The 22766-nt window shown below is 31.2% G+C and overlaps 1 protein-coding gene across 1 annotated transcript in view; it reads left to right on the top strand.

Moving 5' to 3' along the window:
- Positions 1-3018: 3018 nt before the first annotated feature.
- Positions 3019-22766, top strand: part of bnl (fibroblast growth factor branchless) — a 97674-nt gene continuing 77926 nt past the window's right edge. The window contains exon 1 of the mRNA XM_076405405.1: positions 3019-3412. Within this exon, the coding sequence (XP_076261520.1) occupies positions 3154-3412 (259 nt within the window). The 5' untranslated portion in view covers positions 3019-3153. The remainder of the gene's footprint in view (positions 3413-22766) is intronic.

Consider the following 22766-nt stretch of genomic DNA (forward strand, 5'->3'; position numbering starts at 1 on the left):
TTAGATGAACTGGCGAATTCAGGATAATTTATTTTATTTATCTTATATTCTTCAAATATAAGTATAATTTTCAACAACTGGCAACGTTGCAAACTCAAACCCTTGTGCGCATGCGGGGATTCTTCAGAACTAGACTCCTGTTAAAGTCAACGTCAATTGGTACCACGTTATCGGCCCGCTCTTCTTGAAAGACTCTTGAAAGATATAATAATTAGCGTTCTGAACTATCGACTGATAACAGTCGTAACAGTCGAAACAGTCGATAGTCAAATGCACGGTTCGACTTTTTTTTCCATTTGTGATGTCAGACGAAGATGTACGTATTCTTGTCTGTATAAAATGTGAGATAGGAAAGGACGGAGATAAATGCTTGGAGCAGTTAATTTTAAATGTCTTTATATTCTCCAATGGTAGCATAAGCGAGACACAGATGTACATATATTCATTCGCGTGATAACTTTAAAAAAGAAAAGAAAAAAAAACTATAAACTATTTCTATTATCATGTAATAAATAATATAATTTTAAAGGAAGTAGGATTACTTTTATACTGAATTTTCTGTGGATGTGTAAAAAGGAATGGAATAATAACACCACAAATGTTTTATGGTGTTTTAATATATTAATTAATATTTTTAAATAACATAGCATAATAAATAGAAAGAGTACAATACAACAACAAGCCAGAATGTTAAAAATCAGTCGAATGAACTAGTAGAACCGAAAATAGTAACTAAAAGTAAACGACTGAAACAGTCGATAGTAAATAGTAATAAAATCTGTCGGGCCGAAAATAGCGACTGAAATAGTCGATAGTAAAAAGTAGTCAATTACTGAACAGTCGATAGTCGATTTCAGTCGATTGTTCCCAACACTAATAATAATTCTTTTAAAATATAAACAATTTTAAATGTAGTTAATAAAAATGTTGGATGAAAAATATATTGGGTTATTATATAACGAAAATTAAAACTGTTATTGTCCCTGATGTCAATAAAATATAGTTTAACGAGGCTAGTGTATGCCGACATGAATTAATAGACGTAGCAAAAATCGTTTTTTTGGTCTCAACTGTCATCTGAGTCATAACTTACAGATATTTCTTCTAGAATTAAAATTAACGATGATTTGTTAATAGTGGCTTTCAATGAACAATTTTATTGGTTTATTACGTCAAAGATAGAGAGTACCCAAAAGCAAGAGCCTCGGTTCGCGCCATATTTATGTTTATTGGTATCGATTATATAGATATCGGATTTGAATTTCATTATCAATACCCATTCAATGTTATTAGTTCATCGAATGATTAATACGCGATTCCAAATCGGTAATCCGAGGAAAACCACATTGGAACGTGGAATGAAAACTTTAAAAGACTGGAAAATCTATATTGTTCGTCGCGATGTTCTATTAGTTTTAGCATGGAGAGGGTTCGGTTAAGTTAGAAAACCTTCAGTCGTTATATAACGTAACGTTATTCCTATAACTCTCGAGTTTAACTTATAAAACATGCCGAAGTTGAAGGGTGACTTACTTTGCCGCAAAGATTCCGGCTAGATCAGTCGCATAAAATATGGTTTTTGTGGGCAATGTGAAATTCGAGGTGATTTTTTTTCCGATTCTTTTTCGTTAGTTGAGTAACAGTTGATCCACTTATAAAATTGAAAAATGTCGGTTTCGTAGACAGTGTCATTGGATTGATCGTTGTAAATTTATATATTTTATTTAGGAATTTCGTAATTTTCTAAAAAAAAAATCGCCGGGTTTACAGAATATTTTTGGGCTGATTAATCTAATATGCTAGTTATTGTTTTGTGTTTTTGTGTTCGTTTGTCAATCACATTGGAGGTTTGTTATTTTATTTGTTGAATATATTTTTCTTATATATAGCTTTTTAATATTATTATTTAACATTATTTATTATATGTAACATTAGTATATATAAGGATAATTTTAATTTTTTAATTAAAATCCGATATACGGCTTGGTTACCGGCGTGATAGGGGCGGCTTTTCTCTGTTGGGTTTTTAAGTGTTGTTTATTAATAATCATAATTATAAACAACGATAAACGAAATTTTACATACATGTTTGAGTGGGATTCGAATCCCGTGTAGCAATAGTAGGTGGACCGTCCTGTCGCCTTTACCATTGCGCCAACCAAGCCGGCTGTTGATTATATATATAATATAGTATTTAATAAATTAAACAAAAATAATAATTTGCTTGGTTGGCGCAGTGGTGGTAAAGGTAAACCTACTGTTGCGATAGTCGCGGGTTCGAATCCTGCAGGGGCATGGTCGTAAATTTATAATTGTGATTATTTAATATTTGTGATTGTCCTAAGAAAGAAATGGTCCCAGTCACGCCAGTAACCAGGCTGGGTAAGACCGGATGTCTTCTGGGATGATTTCTAAGTTGGTCATTTGCAATATATATAAAATAATAATGGAAAAATCTTGAGCCCGACAAATTTTGATGAATATTGCCGTTTCCAAGCTAGCCTAGAAATATTTTATGGAATCATGTTATCCTGTTGTTGATTACGAAGAAATATATCTCTTCTTTAAACAGTTATGTACTATTACCGGCTTCTGTGCAAAACATAATTCAGCCTGTCAGATTAATTGCTCATTAAATGAATCAATAAATACTCATTACGTATGTTAAAATCAATTTTTTTAATCTGTGGATTATTTAAATAATATTGTTTTTGATAAATTAAACAAAAACCGATAATGGGAAAGTCTTGTAAATGTGACAAATTTTGTGTGGCTAATATCGAAAAACTGAATGTTTATTTAAAAATAGTAACGGTTTGTTGTATTATTTGTTACAGAAGCTGGTGGTGGTGTGTGATGATGTGAGAGCCGGCAGACAGGGATGAGAAATAGTGGAAGGGTATCGGGGGTGCGTACTTATTCGAATCCGCGGAAGACTTCTTTAATTATCAATCGTGTATCTTGACCCTTAGAAAGCGGATGGGTAGTATAGTCTGACTGTGAAACGTTAACGCGGTGTCGCTGCAGTGCGTTCTCAACGTTCGCCGTAGCAAGACGCTGCTGCTATTATCGGCGAGCAGCGCTCGGGCGCGATCGCCCGTGATGGACCGCGATAGTGTGCGACAGTGACAGTGACGACACTATGTCCCAGTCATGGTGAAGACGCTATTCCTGGGCCTACTGCTAGCTGCTGTCTACGTTGGTTCCGTGAGCGCCGCCCCCTGCCCCCGGGGCCCTGATCCGCCCCCGGACAACCCCGAGGAGGACCCAGCCGCCCGCAGCGAACGGAGCGCTAACCTGTCCCACGTAACCGGCGCTGCCAGACAGGTCCAAATGTTCATCAAAAATCGGCACCTCCAAATCCTTCCGGATGGTACCGTCAACGGCACCACCGACGAAATTAGTAATTACAGTGAGTCTCGTCACTTTTACAACTTTTACTTTGTTCTTCTTTCGCTTACAACACCAACTCATTTCGTACGTCTCACTTATACAGGAGTATTTTTTACTTTTACTTGGCCTTATCTCGATAATATATCGCTTATTACCTCATGGCACCTCTAAATTACTCAGTAAACACATTTAGAAAATGCGAACGGCAAACAATCATCATATCACCTCAAAAAATCATGTTACCGCAAACAATCTAACGTAAAACGGTGATATTACTCTCCGTCAAAAATCTCCAATTCGGAACTATTATTCCAACAACTAAATCGTTTTATTTTTAATTCTTGAAAGTTCGTTTGAATCCCACGCCTCTATTTTACATAGAAAAAAGTAAATTCGGGTAAAAAAACATTATGTAATAAGAGCTTCGTCATATCTAATGAAGTTTTAAAATTAAAATTTTATCACCATTGATATAAATCTATTGTTACAGTTAAAATAAATAAACAACAACACCATATATTTTTTCCAAGTACCAACTTTAATCTAATTTAGTTATATTAAAATGCCCATCAAGTCTGGGAATACTGAAAGGGATTATATAACTTTATTGTCACATTACATCATTAAATGTTTCTAACCTATTTTCGGTAAATGAATGAGCGCTTAATCGTACTTGATAAAACAACAAAAACTATTTATTTGAATTAAGACAAGATATTTTTCGTATACGGTCACTGAAAATATTTGAAATCGTTTCAAAAACCGACGTTTCCAATTCGAAAGTCGAATATATTTTGTCGTTAAGATTTCGTGTAAACTAACAAGGCTCTTAATGATCTAAAATACTGTTAATATAATTAACGGTTTTTGTTTGTGCGTTTATTGTGAAATAAGGAGATATTCTAAATTCTAAAAGCCGATCTAAAAATACCAATATGCATTCATTAACTATCTTATAACATTAATTATCATTAATACCGAAAAAAAGGTGAAATGTATGTATGTAACGCCGACATAAGCAATGTCCTCCAAAAACAAAATATTTAAACGTTATTTTATAAATAGTTGTTTTCAAAATTTCATACCAGTTCAAAGATTAAATATAACAGAATTTAATCAACTAGTTCTGATGATTCCGCGTGTAAAATTAAATAACAATAATAAGGATGCATTGTCGTCGTTGAATTCAACTAACTACACCAGTTAAAATAATGTCGTGTCCTATAAAAATAATAACCAAAGCCATTCTCTTTCCACCTGATTTTCGAGGTTTGGCTATCAGCAAAAAGAATCAAATTTCAGTTCTACCGGGCCACTTAGAGCAATATATCGTAACAGAATGATTTAAAAGTAAAATTTCAATTGTACTCCTCAAAGACTTAATCAAATTATCACTTTAAATTGTTTCATCGCACTCTGTTCCATTTACTGGCTCGTTCTTTTTCGATCAAATAAAAACTATTTCGTTTTCGGTTTCTATCAAATATCCTCGATTTTTTCCAAATATCATTATTGGTTTTATGGTCGTTCTTTCTCCAACGATGATTTAAGTAAAATATTGATTTTTACCGGCTTTTTTTGGGAGGTTTTTGAATTTAATAATAATTTCCTTTTTTTCCTTCGCGTAAAATCCTGCATTCGTTTTTTTTCCCGATTCCGATTACGTATCAATTTAATTATAAAATAAATTTATTCTGGTTCTTAGAGAAATGTTATTTAATGTCTAGTTTTTATATATTTATGTATTCATGGTGCATATATTTATTTAGAGTTTTTTATGTGTTGAATTATTTATTGCAGAATTTTAATGATTTTATTTGAAAAAATGTTTAGTAAAAAAATACTTTTACGTTTTTTTTTTCGGAGATATTTGATTTTATATTAAAATTAAATACAAACAATATACTTTTTAATAAATAATTTGCGTTTTGTCCTAGAATATTATCTAAACTCTTATCTGATAAAAACTTATTTGAAATCTAATAAAAATGTTTTATAAATGTCTAGTTTTAGATATTTATATTCTTGGTGCATATATATTTAGAGTTTTTTGCATGTTGAATTATTTATTGTGGAATTTTAATGATTCAGTTACTTAAAAACAGTTTTCTTCACTAGTCGATGAAGTGGTTTTTAGTTTTTCTTATTGATTAGCTTTATATAGTTTTAATATTTGTAAAATTATTAATGTTATAACAAATATATTTTTCAAATAGTTTCGAGCATACTTAATTAGTACAGAGCTAAATAAACAAGTATATAAGTTATATTCAGGTACATTCTCTTTACAACTTGCTTTTCAAGTTTTATTTAACAATAAAATGCATACATCTTGAGAAGTATTAATTCCCAAAAAAAAACTATTTTATCGTCTGTAGAACTGTAACTTTAATGAAATATTTTAGTTAATTCATTTTAATTCACATTTCTTTATATTTTATTCAGGTATACACCGAATCTTTGATCATTTTTAAGTTTTTCTAATTATAAATGTACTTTAAGTAAAAATGTATGAGTTAAATTATCAGTAATTATGTAAAATTAAATGCTTAATAAAATGTTATTATTAACATTTTTGCTAAAAAATTGGTCTTTTTAGAAATATCGATGAAAAAAATGTAATCTAAAATTTTTTAAATTAAATATGTAACAATATCTCAAAAATTATTAAGTATATATCGAAAATAATGTTTATTTCGTTTTTCTTGTCACAATATCCATAAAATATGAAAATTTCAGTCAATTTGGAGATGAAAAAATTTTTGGCATTTTTTCCATATATATACTCAGGAAAAACTGCGATTTTTGACCATTTTCAGACTTTTTCTTCTAACTAATGTTTAAACAACGATACATTGATGAAAACCTCACTACCTATGTAAAATTAGTTGCTTAAAAAGGTGGTATGGTCGTTTTAACTGTAAATTTGAGTATTTCAGAAATATGGTTAAAATATTTTTTTAGCTAAAAATTGTTTAAAATCAATTTTCATGGATATCTCAAAAAACATTCACTTTATACCAAAAATAATAGTTTCCATGTTTTTTTCACCGCAATTTTCTTAAAATATGCATTTTTTAGTTCATTTAGAGACCAAAAATTTTTACCTTCTTTTCCGATCTATATATTCGCCAAAAATCCATAATTTTTGGAAACAAAGCAATTGTAAACAGCATAAATTATGTTAAATTATATATTAGTAACATACAAAATATTAAAAGAGGTTTAAAATAAAATTATTTAATTTTAGTCATATCTATATTAAAAAAAAGTTTTCAATATACAGTAATTTTTAGGTCTTTCTCATTATAACTTTATTTCAAACGATGATATTTTAATGAAATTGGCAGTTTTTTTTAATAACATAGCATGGTAATTTTAGCTGGAAACTTGAAATTTGAAAAAATAGACTTCACAGATAATTCTTCCTATAATTCTATACTCATTTCATTCGATATTTATTTTCCTTAATTCCTTGTTTATATTTCCTTGTTTTGTTGCATTAGCTTGATGCCAACATTCATTTTCTGTTATAAAATTCAATTAATACCGTACACCTTCGGATATTATAAAGCTTCAGTAATTTAATTGAATTAAATGTTAAATTTCAATTATAAATTACACAAGTATTACAGCAAGTATATAATAATGAGTCTATTTAGTAAGAATGAAATATGTATCAGTTCGCGTTTCTTTTAAACTATATTGATAACAAAACACAAGAGTGAATTCCTCGAAAAACTGCCAATAAAATGGTTAGTGTGAATTCTTTTATTTTTCACACTCGATTATCAACACTAAACTAAACAATTAAAAGAATTTTAATTATTTCATTGAGTAATAGATATCAGTTTATCTGTGAAGTTATGGGTTCATTTAATTCTTATCTCTCATTAATTAACAAAATTGTACAATACTACCATGGTTTACCGGGTTATTCTCTGAATTGGAGGACATTTAAATATTTTAATTAACTCAAGAGGCCACAAGCCTAAATTGCAAGCCGGTTGTTTCATAAATAGCTCTCAACAACAGTTAAATGATAACGTATTAATTTATATCATTACGAACAAATTCGAAACGAAAGACTTTATGTTATCCTTCAATAATTTTATGATCTAATGAGGTAAGTTTTTCACAAGGCATGGTTGCCCAAGTTTAATTAATCAAAAGCGCCACCTTTTCTTGGTTTGACAATTCTATTGTAGTTTATATATATATATATATATATATATATATATATATATATATTAATAATTCTGTATTTATAATAATATTAGGTTAAATAAATTATTTTAAAATGTGGGATACATAATAAATATAGGACACAACGTTTAGCTTTAGTTTTTCTGTTGACTTTAGTCTTAACGTTAATATTTCCATTAATTTGAACATTTCTTTAATTATTTCAGTTCTTTTTCTTTTGCATTAGGGTTTTATATACTCTACATACGTTGATTAAATAAAAATTCTATCTTTTCAATTATTTTCGTGGAATGAACTGATAAAGCGAATGCTATTTGCATAATCCGCAGTGATAAAAGGCTCCCCTTTTGAAACGAAAAATGAAACTTCCCTTTGTAGTGTATAGCCGACAATATCAATAGAAAAATACTGCGATAGATGACGCTAATCTTTTTAAATAGCGATAACGGCGAACAGACAAAAGCACCAAGTAGACTAAATCTTAATTGATAATTATAGTGCTATAGAAAAGATCCAGGTTAAACCTTATCGATTAAATACATTCGTTTCAAACAATTCTATTTCTAAATCAGCTGTAAGAATATCTCGCGTATAATGTTGAATAGATATTTCACTTCATTCGATATACAAATTGTAATAATTTATAAGAAATGTTTTTAGTTGTTGGTAATAGCTGATAAAAGGATTTACAATTATTATAGTAAATTACTTTCGGTTAATCCCCCATATATAACGTGATAATTATTCAACATAGGCTTGCTGACGTCAAGAGGTGCTGTAGATCTCTACTTATATAGTCTATTCAAAGTTTTTTTAGTAATGTATCATGGATATTTATGACGTCGAAATATTGCAATGTTGCCGAATTAACTCTGAGGAGGAGTTTTAGTTCAGTTTGGCTTTGACATACAAAAAAATTCTAATCTAAATAAAATAATGGAACAAAAATATTATGAAATATAATTTATTTTAACATTATAGTAAATCTAATTTATATGTAATCGAAGGACTTAAAACTATAATTAAGACACAGCTATAATAGTTTGTAGCTTCGATTTGTTTTGCTTACATTTAACTCTTTTCCACATTATCCATGAGGTAGAGTTTCTCGGCGCTTTTTAATGTAGTGGTATCCCCCTGGAGGCCTAATCCACCTAATTAAAAGTTGTATATCTGAGAAACATATTTTACTTTCATTCGAGAGCATATTTACTCTTTTCGTTTAGTTCTTCTTTCCTTTAATGGTGTGTTTACTTGTTAAGTCATCTTGGTATCACTGTATATTTTATTTCTTCTGCTACAATCTATGTACACCATTCTTGATAAAATTAATCACTGAATTCTGTCTAATGTATTTACCATATCTACAAAACTGTTAGTATTCATTCTCGCCTCATACGTTGTAACCTAATGCTCATGTTTCATTTTGAACAATTACAATCATATCTGTGCACACAAATCTTTCATGCCCTACAATACCATTTTCTATAATTATATTCAATTAATTATGTGCATACCTTTAGCTGTTTCCACTCTCATCACTCTATTTCAGGAATTTCTAGCATTGTACAGCATTATCACATATCCTGAAAGTTTCCTTCAGTCACTTTCACTTTCTCACTCATTATACAAATCAATCACTAAACTGTTAATTTCTAATTTGTCTAAAACATGTTCACGATTCCACCATTTATCAATTACTTCCTCGCTATGTCTACTCGAGTTCATCAAAACCCAAGGTGTTATGGTTGACAATGATTCCTTCAACATATCCAAACAGTTTTTGATGGTATATCTTTCTCGACCAGCAATATATTTGCAATGAATTATTAATAAATATAGATCAACAAAACCTAATCTAGCTGAAATAATGTTTTCCGGTTTAAAACATGTTATAATAATTATAACTAATATTTTGAATAATTTCGCGTACATCTGACAACCAGACGGCAACCGGCTGTCAGATGTATGAAAAATTCTTGAAAGCAATAGTGATAAGAGATTTTAACTATTCCTATAAATTATTGTGGCAGTACAATTAACTGTAGTTTTTAGATATGCTGTAATGTTAAAAAAAAAGTATTTGATAATATTTTTGTTCAATTATTTTATTTAGATTAGAATTTTTTTGTATGTTAAATCCAACTGAATTAAAACTCAGAATTGATGCGGCAACGTTGTAATGTTTGAACGTCACAAATATCCATTACGCATTACTAAAAAAACTTTGAATTGACTATATGTGTTCAGGTGCTAAAATAAGCACATTGCATAGTTACGCGGATGCTGGAGCTGTATCTTTGGCATGTCTCTATAGTCTTAAGATAGAATCGCGTGTAGTACAATCAAACATTTAACCGGGTGTTATAAAAACATATATATACATCACTTTTTGTTGTGTCTGTGTAAAGTTCTCTACGCGTCTATCTGCTCTAGTATTATATAAATGGAATAACAATTGTTTTTATGCGATAATCTGTGTTTATCTTTAACGTTATAAGCTTATTACTATATATATATACGAGGTGTGAGTCGTATGTAACCGTGACCTACTTTAAACGGAAACTGTTGTGATCTCAATACATTTCCTCACACTTTGAATATACCAATAGAATTTAATAAAGCAATATATTTGTATAAATATGTATTGTATATTAGTTTCTGTTTTTGATTGCTGATTTTTTATAAACTGTATTGAAGTCACCAAAATCCAATACCAATACCAACGTGTTTTTACTTAAACATACAATATATAATATTGGTTCGTAATTCACCGTTTGTTCTCTTTCCAACTTGCCATTCAAATTTTATTAAACAATAAAAAGTATAAAGCTCGAGAAGTATTGATACCCAAACAAAAATAACTATTTTATCTTTTTTAGGACAGTATTTTTTATTGAAATTTGTTGAAGTTAGTTCATTTTGATTCATTTTTAATTATATTTTATTCATATATATATATACCGAATCTTTGATAAATTTTAGGTGTTTCTAATTATAAAGATACTTAAAGTAAGTAAAAATGTATAAATAAAATTATCATTAATGTAAAATTAAATTCTTAATAAGGTGTTATTGAGATTTTTGCTAAAAAAATGGTCTTTTATAAATATCGATAAAAAAAATGTAAACTAAACATTTTCTTAATTAAATATGTAATAATATCTCAAAAATTATTAAGTATATATCGAAAATAATGTTTTTCTAATATGTTTATAAATTAATTCATTAGTTCTAGTATAACGAACAAAAATTAAGAAATTGTATTTTTAATATCAAACGAAAATAATCTAATTTCATTAAAATTCGATGACCTAGTAAAATGAATTTTTTGCGATGCAATTATCTACAATTATTGTTAAAGGCAACGTTGTTAAATGCGGTAACTGTATTGGCAGTACTATACACCAGCATTCAGACGAATTTATTGATTTAATTTCACTTGTCCCCGTTAAATGAGCTTGGGTACAGGTAGTGAAAAAGCCAATAGTCCTGATATACTAAAAATAAATGCCGGCCTTATTCAGGAAGTGAAATAAGTTATGATCTTGTGGAAAATTAGATTAATTAAGTTATATTTAAGATGTCATAAAGTGTAAACGCTTGAAAAGTAGTAGTTGAGGCGTGGTAGATATTAACATTTAAATTATAGATAATCAGAGGGTGACTGTTTCTTCTTAAAGAGAAAGAAAATCATTCTAATAAAACAGAGACGAAAACAATGAAGTTATTTTGTTTTTATTTCTGGTTCAGAGTTTAACAAATTTTCAAATATGCAACGTATGAGGTCCATAATTTAAATTCAGTCGTGGCACAGTCACGTCTTGCCAGATTGTGGAAATAGAAAGAACATTTCGATTACAGTTTTGTTTTATTGTCACCGGCGTCCGAAGAATGTTTTCGGATATTTAGAAACAGAAAAATAACTTGTCCCAGTACACTGCTATTTTTAAGCTTTAAATTGTATCAGTTTCGTGCCATAACGGGTTTGGTTTCTCAGTTTATTTAGTTTCGTCGGTAGTTATAAATTTGGAGGAAGACCGACTTTTTTTCTTGTGTTGTCTTTTTTTTTATAAGACTGACATCTCTGAGTTTGTATTACAAGACGAAACAACAAACTTTTTTAAAAATTGAAATCATTTTATGGAAATGCTATACGTAATTTAATTACTTCTGTACAGAAGAACAAACGCACATTAGTTTTTGCAATACAACCGGAGAAATTATCACTGTAATTATAAGCACTAAGGTAGTCATTTCTTAAGCACTCGCTGTGGTAATCTTTTGACCATATAATTCCAAAATTTATGCATTTCGAATATGAAAAGAAATTGTATGCTTGGTAAAACTACTTGTACTGTATTAAAATACAGTTTTAAATTGTTGTCTTCTTTTATTATAAGAGCAATGAAAAAAATTCAATGCTTGTAAACTAGGGCCTTTTGATTAAATAAAATTCTCAGCTCAGTCTTGAATAGCATTTCTTTCTGTCACGCTTGAGTTGTAGTTGTCATTAATATTGCTGTGTGAAATATCAGAATAATACTGGTATTGATTGACCCTTATATTTACTATTAAACATATTTTTTTCTAAAACTGTTTCAATGTATCACTATATAAACGTACTACTTTAGTTTATGTATCAAAAGTGAAGGTTTGTAATGAACGTTTAAGCTTAAATGAGATATTACGTTGGAATAAATACCCAGTCAACGGAGGAATTTATAGGCCACGAGAATTTATTGACCAATCTTTTGCTCGGATGTTCGTTCGTCCTATAAATTTTATTAGCCGAAAATATCACTAATCATGTTAATTAGAAAAATACGGTATATCGGTTGAATATTATCGAGATTTTTGTGAAGTTCCAAGCTTCACCTAAGGCGATCGTTTTAAAGGCCGATGGTGCATCCTCAGATTCATTTTCGAACGGTTTCATTAAAAGTGGGAAATACACGTGGCTTGCACAGTTCATTTCTTAATCGTTTCTCTTTAATATTCAGTGATTTTAATTATAATATTCGGTGTTAGGCCAACAGTTATGAATAAAATAAATATTAACTCTTCACGTCTGGTTTCTAATAGAATGTTTAATTTCAAACGGCTAGTGTCTATAAAATAACAACAACAACGTCTTGTGACTGCAGTTTTAAACCGAATGGTTAAACGATTCAAATGAAGAGATTCTTCCGAGAACAATAACAGGTTAGTAGTTATCAGTTCGTCACAGAGAACAATATCAATCGTTACGTAACATAGAAATTTTTATTCAACCGAACAAATCAGGTTTTACGAAAGATAAAACTTAATGACCTTTATAAGCGTGTTTTCAATTTGCAAGCTGTGGTTTTTCTGTCCTATTGTATTGTTATAGTCAATTAGCACACATAATGCAATATTTGTTAATGTTTGGTTAGTTGTTTTAGTATTTTTTAGCCAATAATTACGAATTTTTCTTAATATCTTATGAAATGTTAAGATTATTCCTTTTACTCGGTTCCACTAAATTTTATTCCAATATTTCTCGAAATTTTCTTGTTTTATATTAAATTTTACCTTTGATTTACTATGTATATATCTACTTCACAACTAATACGCTCATATTAGTGTCGCAGGATTTCGAATATTCTTCGCAAAGTCTCCGTACTGTTGACAATCAACTTTTTCGGGGCTGCTGCTTTCACCACAGAAGTCTAGGCGAAATTCGTTCATATTTCATTGGACCAACATATAGAAACGTACATCCTCTTAGAGAAGCAAACAGTCCTGTAGCTTCCGCGATTCGCTTTATTACTGTAGCATTGCATGTACTTGGCATTTTCTCTAACCAAAACAAACCCTTGATTTACTGTCAATACTCATTTACTGTTATTAATAACTATAACATATATATTTGACGTATTTTCTTTTATTTTGTTAGAAAAACTTTAATTTGCTTCAATTTAAGTGAAAACTTTTTAGAAAACAATAAAATGATGGACGTATGTTCAGACCTTCCTTTGACAGACAATAGGTACAATATAATTAACATCACTAATTTTCATTATCAAATTTCAGAAAATTTCAAATAATAATCAAATTAAAAACTCTAGACGCCAACTAAATCAACATTTTTTAAATGAATAAAACGTTGATAAGATGTTGATGAATTATGAAATTGACTACAGCAATAGAGATTTGTTGATAAAGACACAGAACAGATCTGGTAAATAGGCTATTATTTCCTGGCTTTATATCTATAAATAATTAATGATTGATTAAGTTTATTAATAACTCGTATATTACATGGTTGTGAAAACTGTTAGAGAACAAAAAATATATCAGGACTAGTACATAATCGAAAATATACCAGCACGTGTACAGAAAATTGTACGTTGGGAGTTTATAGTTATAAACATTATTGTACCAGATAAGGAAACTTTATTATTGTACAGACAGTCTGAACCCTTTTTGAATGGGAAAAATCAATTGACTTTATTATAGGAAGATATATAATGTGAGAAGATTTAGCGAGCTTGTGGGTAATATTTCAAAAAATGAATCCGGCAAAAATAAAAGATTGGCACTCGCGTGAAATGTGTATCAGGGTTACAAACAAGACCGCCACAAGATGCTCCATTATTAAATCTAGTTAATAACAGACCCGAGGCTGAACTAGAATACAATTAAGGTATATTCACTTCACGTGAACATCAAGGTTTGACAGTAAATTATCTTTCACTTTGCCTCTGTAATTTAACTGTTAGATCTCACACGGCTAAAGTGCCGCAGTTAATAGAGCCCGTGTTTTTTGTTTTTATTTTCCTATTCCACCAAAAAACGTTGTGTCCCAAGAAAAAAAGCATGCGAGAGAAGGAGGGAGAAAGACAACAGACACCTTTCTCACCACCCCCGTAGATGTTTATCGGAAAGATATGAGCTACCCGTAGAAATAAAGAATGTTCCTCTGGACAAATTAGAGTTTAAACATTGCACCTCATAATTTGTATGGGCGCATCCTTCTGAAAACGAAAACTTTCATTTATCTTAACCCTATTAAATGTGGTGTTCTTGTTAAAATGTCCGAAATCTGTCTAATATAATGTCTTAAATTAATCGTGGATGGTGGCCACCCTGACGTTTTAAAAACTCTTGACTTAAAACACTATTAATCAGATGGGTGCGTTATTGTCACATACCCCTTCTACTGAAATCTCTTTCCTACTGACCTAGACCGAAAACATTTTTCGGATAACGGCCTATCAAAAAAACACACCTTTATGATAATTAATAAGTGGTGTGGAACCATAAGGGTCTCGCCTATAATAAATCTTCACATCCACCGATACATTTACAATCAACAAACTTATTTAGTAACAATAAACGAACTGTATGCATCATTTTTAACGCGTAAGATATCCGAACTAATAAACAGCAATATATTTTTCAGCATTTAATGATTTAATGATGCTTTAATAAATTGAACTACATCCTTCGAATACAATGAACCCTCTACGATCGAAATCAAAATTGAATCTGATTATTGTTATATTAAAGCCAAATTTGTATGGCTTGCGATTTTACATAAACATCATCTGGAATCATTTTTAATAAAAGTAATTGTTATTTAATGAAATTATTGTTAAAACAACTTCAATAATAGTTTTCTTCATATGCTGGGACTCACGTATAACAAAATTATCTATAAACATTGTATTAAATCTTCAATGGTGAAGACATATTGTATAATTCTGTACTCTGCATCAATGATTGAAGGTGTTAGTCATTATTACACATTTCTCATAAAAAAATTGAATAAACACTTTAATTATACACAATTAATAAAAAATAAAACACGCACTGTTAATAATGAAAAACTAATGAATTCAATTCTTACACTATTTAATAAAACAAACTATTAAAACTTTATTAATTATATGTTTTACCGAGTGTACACGTACAGAAAATAACTTGATTTAATTCCCGTCTATATATAATACACTGAAACGTATAAATTGTGAGATAGCTAGTTTTTGTTTGATGACTATGAATCTATTCAGTGTATAATTAGGTTGAAATAAATTGAATATGAAAGTTTTTGCAACAGCAATGCGAATATCTTTATCAATAATTCGATTTCGATTGGCTTTAGGGCATTTAGCAGGGTCAATGTTTTCGACAAGGCGTCCAGTTTATTAAAAGATCATTAAACTTTTTAAAGCGTTACAGCCATGAGAAAGGAATATTTAAATATTCTATTAGAATACGCGAATTAATTGTTAAATAAGTCTACATACAACAAATCACGACCTCATAGTAAATAGTTTAAATGAGCACAATCATAATAAACGTTTCAAAATTGTTTTATAAATTACAGGCTTGCGTCGTATCGTACAACCAGTACTGACTTTACCACCATCGTGTTATGCACGAATATAATATTTTATCTAAAGCTCATCTTTTGGTTGGTTCAAATTTATCGACGAAAAATATCCGAACTTTTTTACTCGCATAATTTATATAATTTTATAGTACTTTATCCCATTATGGTTTGAATCCACTTCAACAGAGATAAATACATTTAGTTGCGAGATAAAGTTCCGTTTCTGAAGTGTGGCTTTTAAATGAATCAGGTTAAATAATTAATTTCAAGTGAATACATTTTTTAAGTATATTCACAACAATAGTTTAGAAACTATACATTTTTGATAGCACTTAGTTATAGTAGTATTTTGTCTTCGCATAAAGATATCTTTGCATGTAAAATATAATATGAGGTGGGCTTCACTAATTTCACTGAATTACTCATCGAACACCCGGTATTTACCTGTGTATTATAATATTCTTGTACACTTATATGTCTCTTATTTAAACGACCTCAACGACACGAAGAATAAGTGAAACTCTTTACTATAACGTATCGATTGATACTCTCCAGTGACAGACAAATGGACCCTTGAATAAAAAAAAAGAACCGTATCAATTCAAGGTCCACATTCTGTTCTTTCTGGTGAATAAAATCTTCAAACACTCCATGCACTATTCAACCGGATACTTCATATAAAGTAAACAAACATTAACTATTAAATGATTGTTGTTAATGGAGAATTATTGTTATGTGAAATACGAGTTCAAAAAATACTACAATGTAAAATTAAGATCCCTTGTTCCGTTTTCATGCTAATTGTTTCGTCTTGTGTACAATACCATTAAGTCAGTTTAAGAGCGAAAAAATAACATGCCACACGGTTGTCCAAGGTCCCCTCCAAAACAAAAACGTATAAACCTAGTGTTGATTTCATTAAGATACCACTGTCTGTCTGATATATAGGAAAAACAAATTTAAAATCTATTAAAATGTCATTTTATCAGCGCCACGCAATAATTAGCGGCATAATTAAATTTACCCAATTAATTAAATGTAAAATCGAAATGAAAATATTCCTTTAATGGTGGTAAAAGTTAATAACCACACTCGATACAGTTTCGGCGCGTATAACAATTTTTTTTCGTGTTTTTCATTAAAATAGTTCGATCAGTGATATGCCCCAACCCAAAATACACACTCAGCTTTTATTTTACCGTTACCTTAAAGGCAAATCCTGTTACCAGGTGCTCTTTATGTTATTCTTTTGGAATCCGAACTCCAACTCAACCAGAATTTATACAAGAACATCAATATATTTGGTGGCAACGAACAACAAAAATTCGGTTGTTAATGACTAAGATCCTGAACCCGGCGATGATTCAATCAAAAAAAAAATTACTTTTCTTGAAACATTTAACAAATAAGTAGGAAATTCGCATTCCCTATCATTCGCATGATTTTTTAACTACCCTTATTAAATTTGCAAACAAAATATAAATATATTCGAAATATGATTTATCTGAAGCTACAACTTCAGTGATCTCATTCAGAATGATAATTTTTGTTCTACTTTTTTCATGGCATATACACGACGGTAGAGTAACACAAAGTTAACCGACCAAACAAGATAAGAAAACTAAAACGTAGAATGGCAAGTCGAATTTCGGTTTTTTTTATTATTATTTATTTGATTTGGAGACTTCCAGCATGGTAGAAATTAAGATAAGGAATCTGGAGTTCGTGAATTGTTGTGCCTTTAAAAAAAACCGCCTCATGACAAGAGATGCTGCGTGGTTCGATATATATAACGCACAAAGCCTTTCATCCGATCGTGTTGATCAAAATCAATCGCCATTAAATATACAGTATGTGCCTTTTTTATTGACATAAACCGATTTTCGTTAAAGCGAGTTTCCTGAGGTTTATACGTGGATACAGGGGCGATGTTCTCAATCCAGTTTCCCGCAGCTTTTTATTTAATTAACCGAAGCACATTGTGTCTGTTAAATCGAATGTGGAAAACAGGGTTTCCCGAGTTTGGTCAGTTTGCATCGCATAAAAGGGGGAGTGTAAAAATTTATGAGATATATACCAAAAAGGGTTTGTTCCGAATCACCCTTCATTCTATTACCCAGTAAGACGATCTTTTGCAGGTCTTGGTAAAATGTTCGGAAATAATCCGGTCTGTTCCAGAACATCCATAAATATTTAGTATGTAGAACAGAAATAACTTGAAAGCAAGTATGTTGCGAGGAAACCAAATTGGGGTTAGTCTGACGTTTATGTTGAATATTTCAGCCAGTAGCGCGACCTTTTAGCGTTTCGTGGAAGACAGTTTGAGGCTTTAATGGGTTGTCATTTTCTTTTCCCCAAAGTTCAGTACACGATAAAGGGAACAATTTACTTTATCCTAGTTTTATTACTATGTCAAGTAGATATTTGAATTATTCCAGTGGGATGATACCAGTTATTATACGAGGATGTTTTTTATATCTCGGGATTATTGTTAACTGCTGATCTTCTATATCAAACGTATTCTGAACGTTTTGGTATTCATTATTAACTTGATGAATCTAATTATCCCTTTTTATTATCGATAATATTCCAATATTAATTAAGACCTTCATCCGTTTAAGGACAATTATCGATCGAAATAGGTTGTTTTCCGATAAATATTATATAAATGAAGTAATGCTGTAAGATCGCCAAGTGGTTTATTATTATTAACTTCACGAGACCAGTATACATTTAATATTACATCGAAGATATTTTATTTTCCACCACCGTAATATTATATCGCATAAATCGGTGAAATATGGTTTTTTGATTTCTTAAAACATGGATTTCATATTTTATTGCCCATATGATTCTGGCCCAACAATTTATTTTCGCATATAAATAATAAATGAAAAAAAAAATTAAATCAAACATCCCGAAATATAAAAGGCAACCTTCGTATTTATAATTTGTTATTCTAACAAGGCTAATATTATTACGATGCTATTTTCTAATTGATAACAACAACATTTGCAGCTGTTTGCATATGTTAGCGAATAAATCGACCTAAAACAAATGGGGCCTTTGTAAAGTTTCATATATCAATTTCTCGATTGCTATTAAGATATTTTATTCAATCAATCCGATTAAATGATCAAAGGGATATCGATTACGACGATCATTCATTTCTCGACAGGGGTGCCCTTACTACCCTTTATTCTACTAAATAAGATATAGGTTTTGATAGGACCACCCTCAGTTTACCCTGCCTGACCATTTCTCGGTCCTTTGTTTAATATTTCAGACGAACCGATACACACGAGACCTATTTTTGAAATATAACAGGTCAATTGAAAAGTCCCTGGCCTACCATAGTAAAACACATTTTTTTTTTGGCATAATTAGTATTTTTTATTCAATATAATTCTCTTCAAGGGTGATACACTGATTATAGCGACCCTCCAACTTTTCGATACCATTTTTGTAATACGATTTGTCCTTTGCTTCAAAATAGGCATCAGTTTCGTCGATCACCTCCTCATTCGACGAAAATTTCTTCCTAGCGAGCATCCTTTTGAGATGTGAAAACAAGAAATAGTCGCTGAGGTCCAGATCTGGAGAATACGGTGGATGAGGAAGCAATTGGAAGCCCAATTCATGGATTTTTGACACGGTGCATTGTCTTGGTGAGGCAGCACTTTCTCTTTCTTCAATGCGGCGTTTTTTCGGCGATTTCGTCCTTCAAACAGTCCAATAACCCTATGTAATAGTCGCTGTTGATATAGACGCCATAACCTTGCCAGCCACTGTTGCGTTTTCCAACGCTTTGGAGCGAATTCATCGTGTGCAGTCCTCTCGGAAGACTGTCGATTGGACTTTGGAGTGAAATGATGGAGCCATGTTTCATCCATTGTCAAATATCGACGCAACAACTCGGGTTTATTACGCTTGATCATCTTCAAACACTGCTCCGAATCATCAACTCGTTGTTTTTGGTAAAAAGGGAGCTCTTGCGGGACCCACTTTCCACAGAGCTTTTTCATATCCAAATATTCGTGAATGATATGATGTAAACGTTCAGTTGATATCTTTAGAGTGTCTGCTATTTAATTTAATTTCAATTTACGGTCATTCAAAATCATTTTGTGGAATTTTTAATGTTTTTGTCAGTAACAACCTCTTTTGGGCGTTCACTGCGTTAACCGTCTTCGGTGCTGGTTTCACCACGTCTAAACTTAGCATACCAATCCTTGATGGTTGATTTTCCTGGGGCAGTGTCCGGAAACTCGGTATCAAGCCAAGGTTTTGCTTCAACTGTATTTTTTCCCTTCAAAAAAGCAATATTTTATCAACGAAATTTCTTTTTATCCATTTTTTTCACAATAATAAAAGATGCTTCATTCAAAATGCTATAATTCACAAACCAATGATCCGACAGCTGTCAAATTTATACACGCATCTTTTGAGGGTTACGGCTAACTAAAGACATATGGATTCAATTCTAGTAGCGCCATCTATGTGTCAGGCCGGGGCTTTTCAATTGACCTGTTTTACATATAATTTTAAAAGTCGCACTATCTCCAATTATTATCAGTATTAATTTAGTTGTTTATATTAGGAATGTACCTTATGTTGTTAGGATAAATCAAAAGCTTAATAACAATTAATGAAAGATAGCGAATAATTGCAGGAATAGATCGGTATTTTCGTAGTTGATCTTATCCAAATTTATCGCGAATGTTGTAAGTGAATTTCTCTATATTTTAAGACTGATAATGGCTTACTAAATCACTGTTAAAACACGGATAACAACCTATTAAATTATGCGTGTAATTCGAGCGATTTAAATGTGATGTAATGGAAAGTTATTACACGTGTACAAATGAGATGCCCTTGTTTTAATTCCGATGTCTAGCCTGTATATTTAGAAAATAAATTCGTGTTGATAGATCGACCATTTAACAAGTCCTAAGACATCGAGAACCACCTCGAACACGAAAAAAAAACCGTCTGTATTTTTACAGGCCATAACTTCATTAATCTACGTTTCATCGGAAACAATATAAACAAATAAACAAGTGGGGATAATCCTTCGATATTATTCTTAAAGGAACCGGCTACCTTCCGTTTATAGAAATCGATTAGTTTTGTTCATTTTTTCCCGACATTAATAAACAATACACTCGTCAGAAGTGTTAAATATTTCCAAATACATCATTAGGTTTGATTGATCCGAAAATGCCGATCAAAGCTGACAACTTACTCGGTCAGGTATACGTTTGCGACCTCCATTAACAGATGAAGTAATCTCAGTAGATGAAATAAAAGGATGCATATAATGAGCCACGTTTGATTGATTTAAATTTATGCTCAATTTTAAGTAGCTTGGGCGTGTCAAGCATTTTCGTCTCGATATTGCACCTGTCGATGTCATTTCGATTACTTCGATGTACGAGGCACATCCAGAAATTGGGATTATTCTGTATAAAGTGATTTTTTTATTATGTCGTCACGTAATCACTCTGTGAAAGGTGAGCCCCAAAATATGGTAGAAAGCTGAGAAAATAGCATAAATTCAATCAAATACAGGCTGTAGGATAAAAACTTTAAAAGGAAAAAATGAACCATAGATGGCGCTACTAGAATTAAATCCGTATGTGGTTTAGTTAGCCCTAACACACTCAAAAGATGCGTGTATAAATTTATAGAATTTTGAATGAAGCAACTTTTGTTATTGTGAAAAAAAATGGATAAAAAGGAATTTCGCGTGTTGATAAAATATTGCTTTTTGAAGGGAAAACATACAGTTGAAGCAAAAACTTGGCTTGAGGCCGAGTTTTCGGAGACTGTCCCGAGAGTGAGAAGGATTGGTATGCTAAGTTTAGACGTGGTGAAATCAGCACCGAAGATGGTGAACGCAGTGGACGCCCAAAAGAGGTTGTTACCGACGAAAACATTTAGAAAATCCACAAAATGATTTTGAATTACCGTAAATTGAAATTGAATGACATTCTAAAGATACCAACTGAACGTGTACATTCTATCATTCACGAATATTTGAGTATGAGAAAGCTCTGTGCAAAGTGGGTGCCCCGCGAGCTCACTTTTGACCTAGAACAACGAAGAGTTGATTATACGGAGCAGTGTTTGAAAGTGATCAAGCGTAATAAACCCGAGTTTTTGCGTCGATATGTGACAACGGATGAAACATGGCTCCATCATTTCACTCCGAAGTCCAATCGACAATCATCCGACTGTACTGCACACGATGAACCCGCTCCAAAGCGTGGCAAAACGCAACAGTCGGCTGGCAATGTTATTGCGTCTGTATTTTGGGATGTGCATGGAATAATTTTCATTGACTAGCTTGAAAAAGGAAGGACCATCAACAGCGACTATTACATAGCGTTATTGGACCGTTTGAAGGAGGAAATTGCTTCCCCATCCACCTTATTCTCCAGATCTGGCCCCCAGCGACTGTTTCCTGTTCTCAAAAGAATGCTCGCTGGAAACTGAGGCCTATTTTGAAGCAAAGGACATATCGTACTACAAAAATGTCAAAGTTAGAGGGTCGCTATTATCACTGTATCATCCTTGAAAGGAATTATGTTGAATAAAAAAACTAACGAGTAATTTTGCCAAAAAAATGTGTTTTACTTTTCAATTTTTTGAATGACTTTTCAAGTGTCCTGTTATTATGTTTCTGATTAAGTAATTTTATATTGATTAAATATTTAGCATTGTGTTATATACTGGTTAATTCATAACATTGAATTGCTCTTGAAGATTCTAACCTAGATGCGCTTATTTTATCAATGAGAAT

The sequence above is a fragment of the Rhynchophorus ferrugineus genome, unplaced genomic scaffold, assembly GCF_030347505.1.
Source record: "Rhynchophorus ferrugineus isolate W39M unplaced genomic scaffold, kcgeb_rfMv2 rfM5, whole genome shotgun sequence".
NCBI lineage: Eukaryota > Metazoa > Arthropoda > Insecta > Coleoptera > Curculionidae > Rhynchophorus > Rhynchophorus ferrugineus.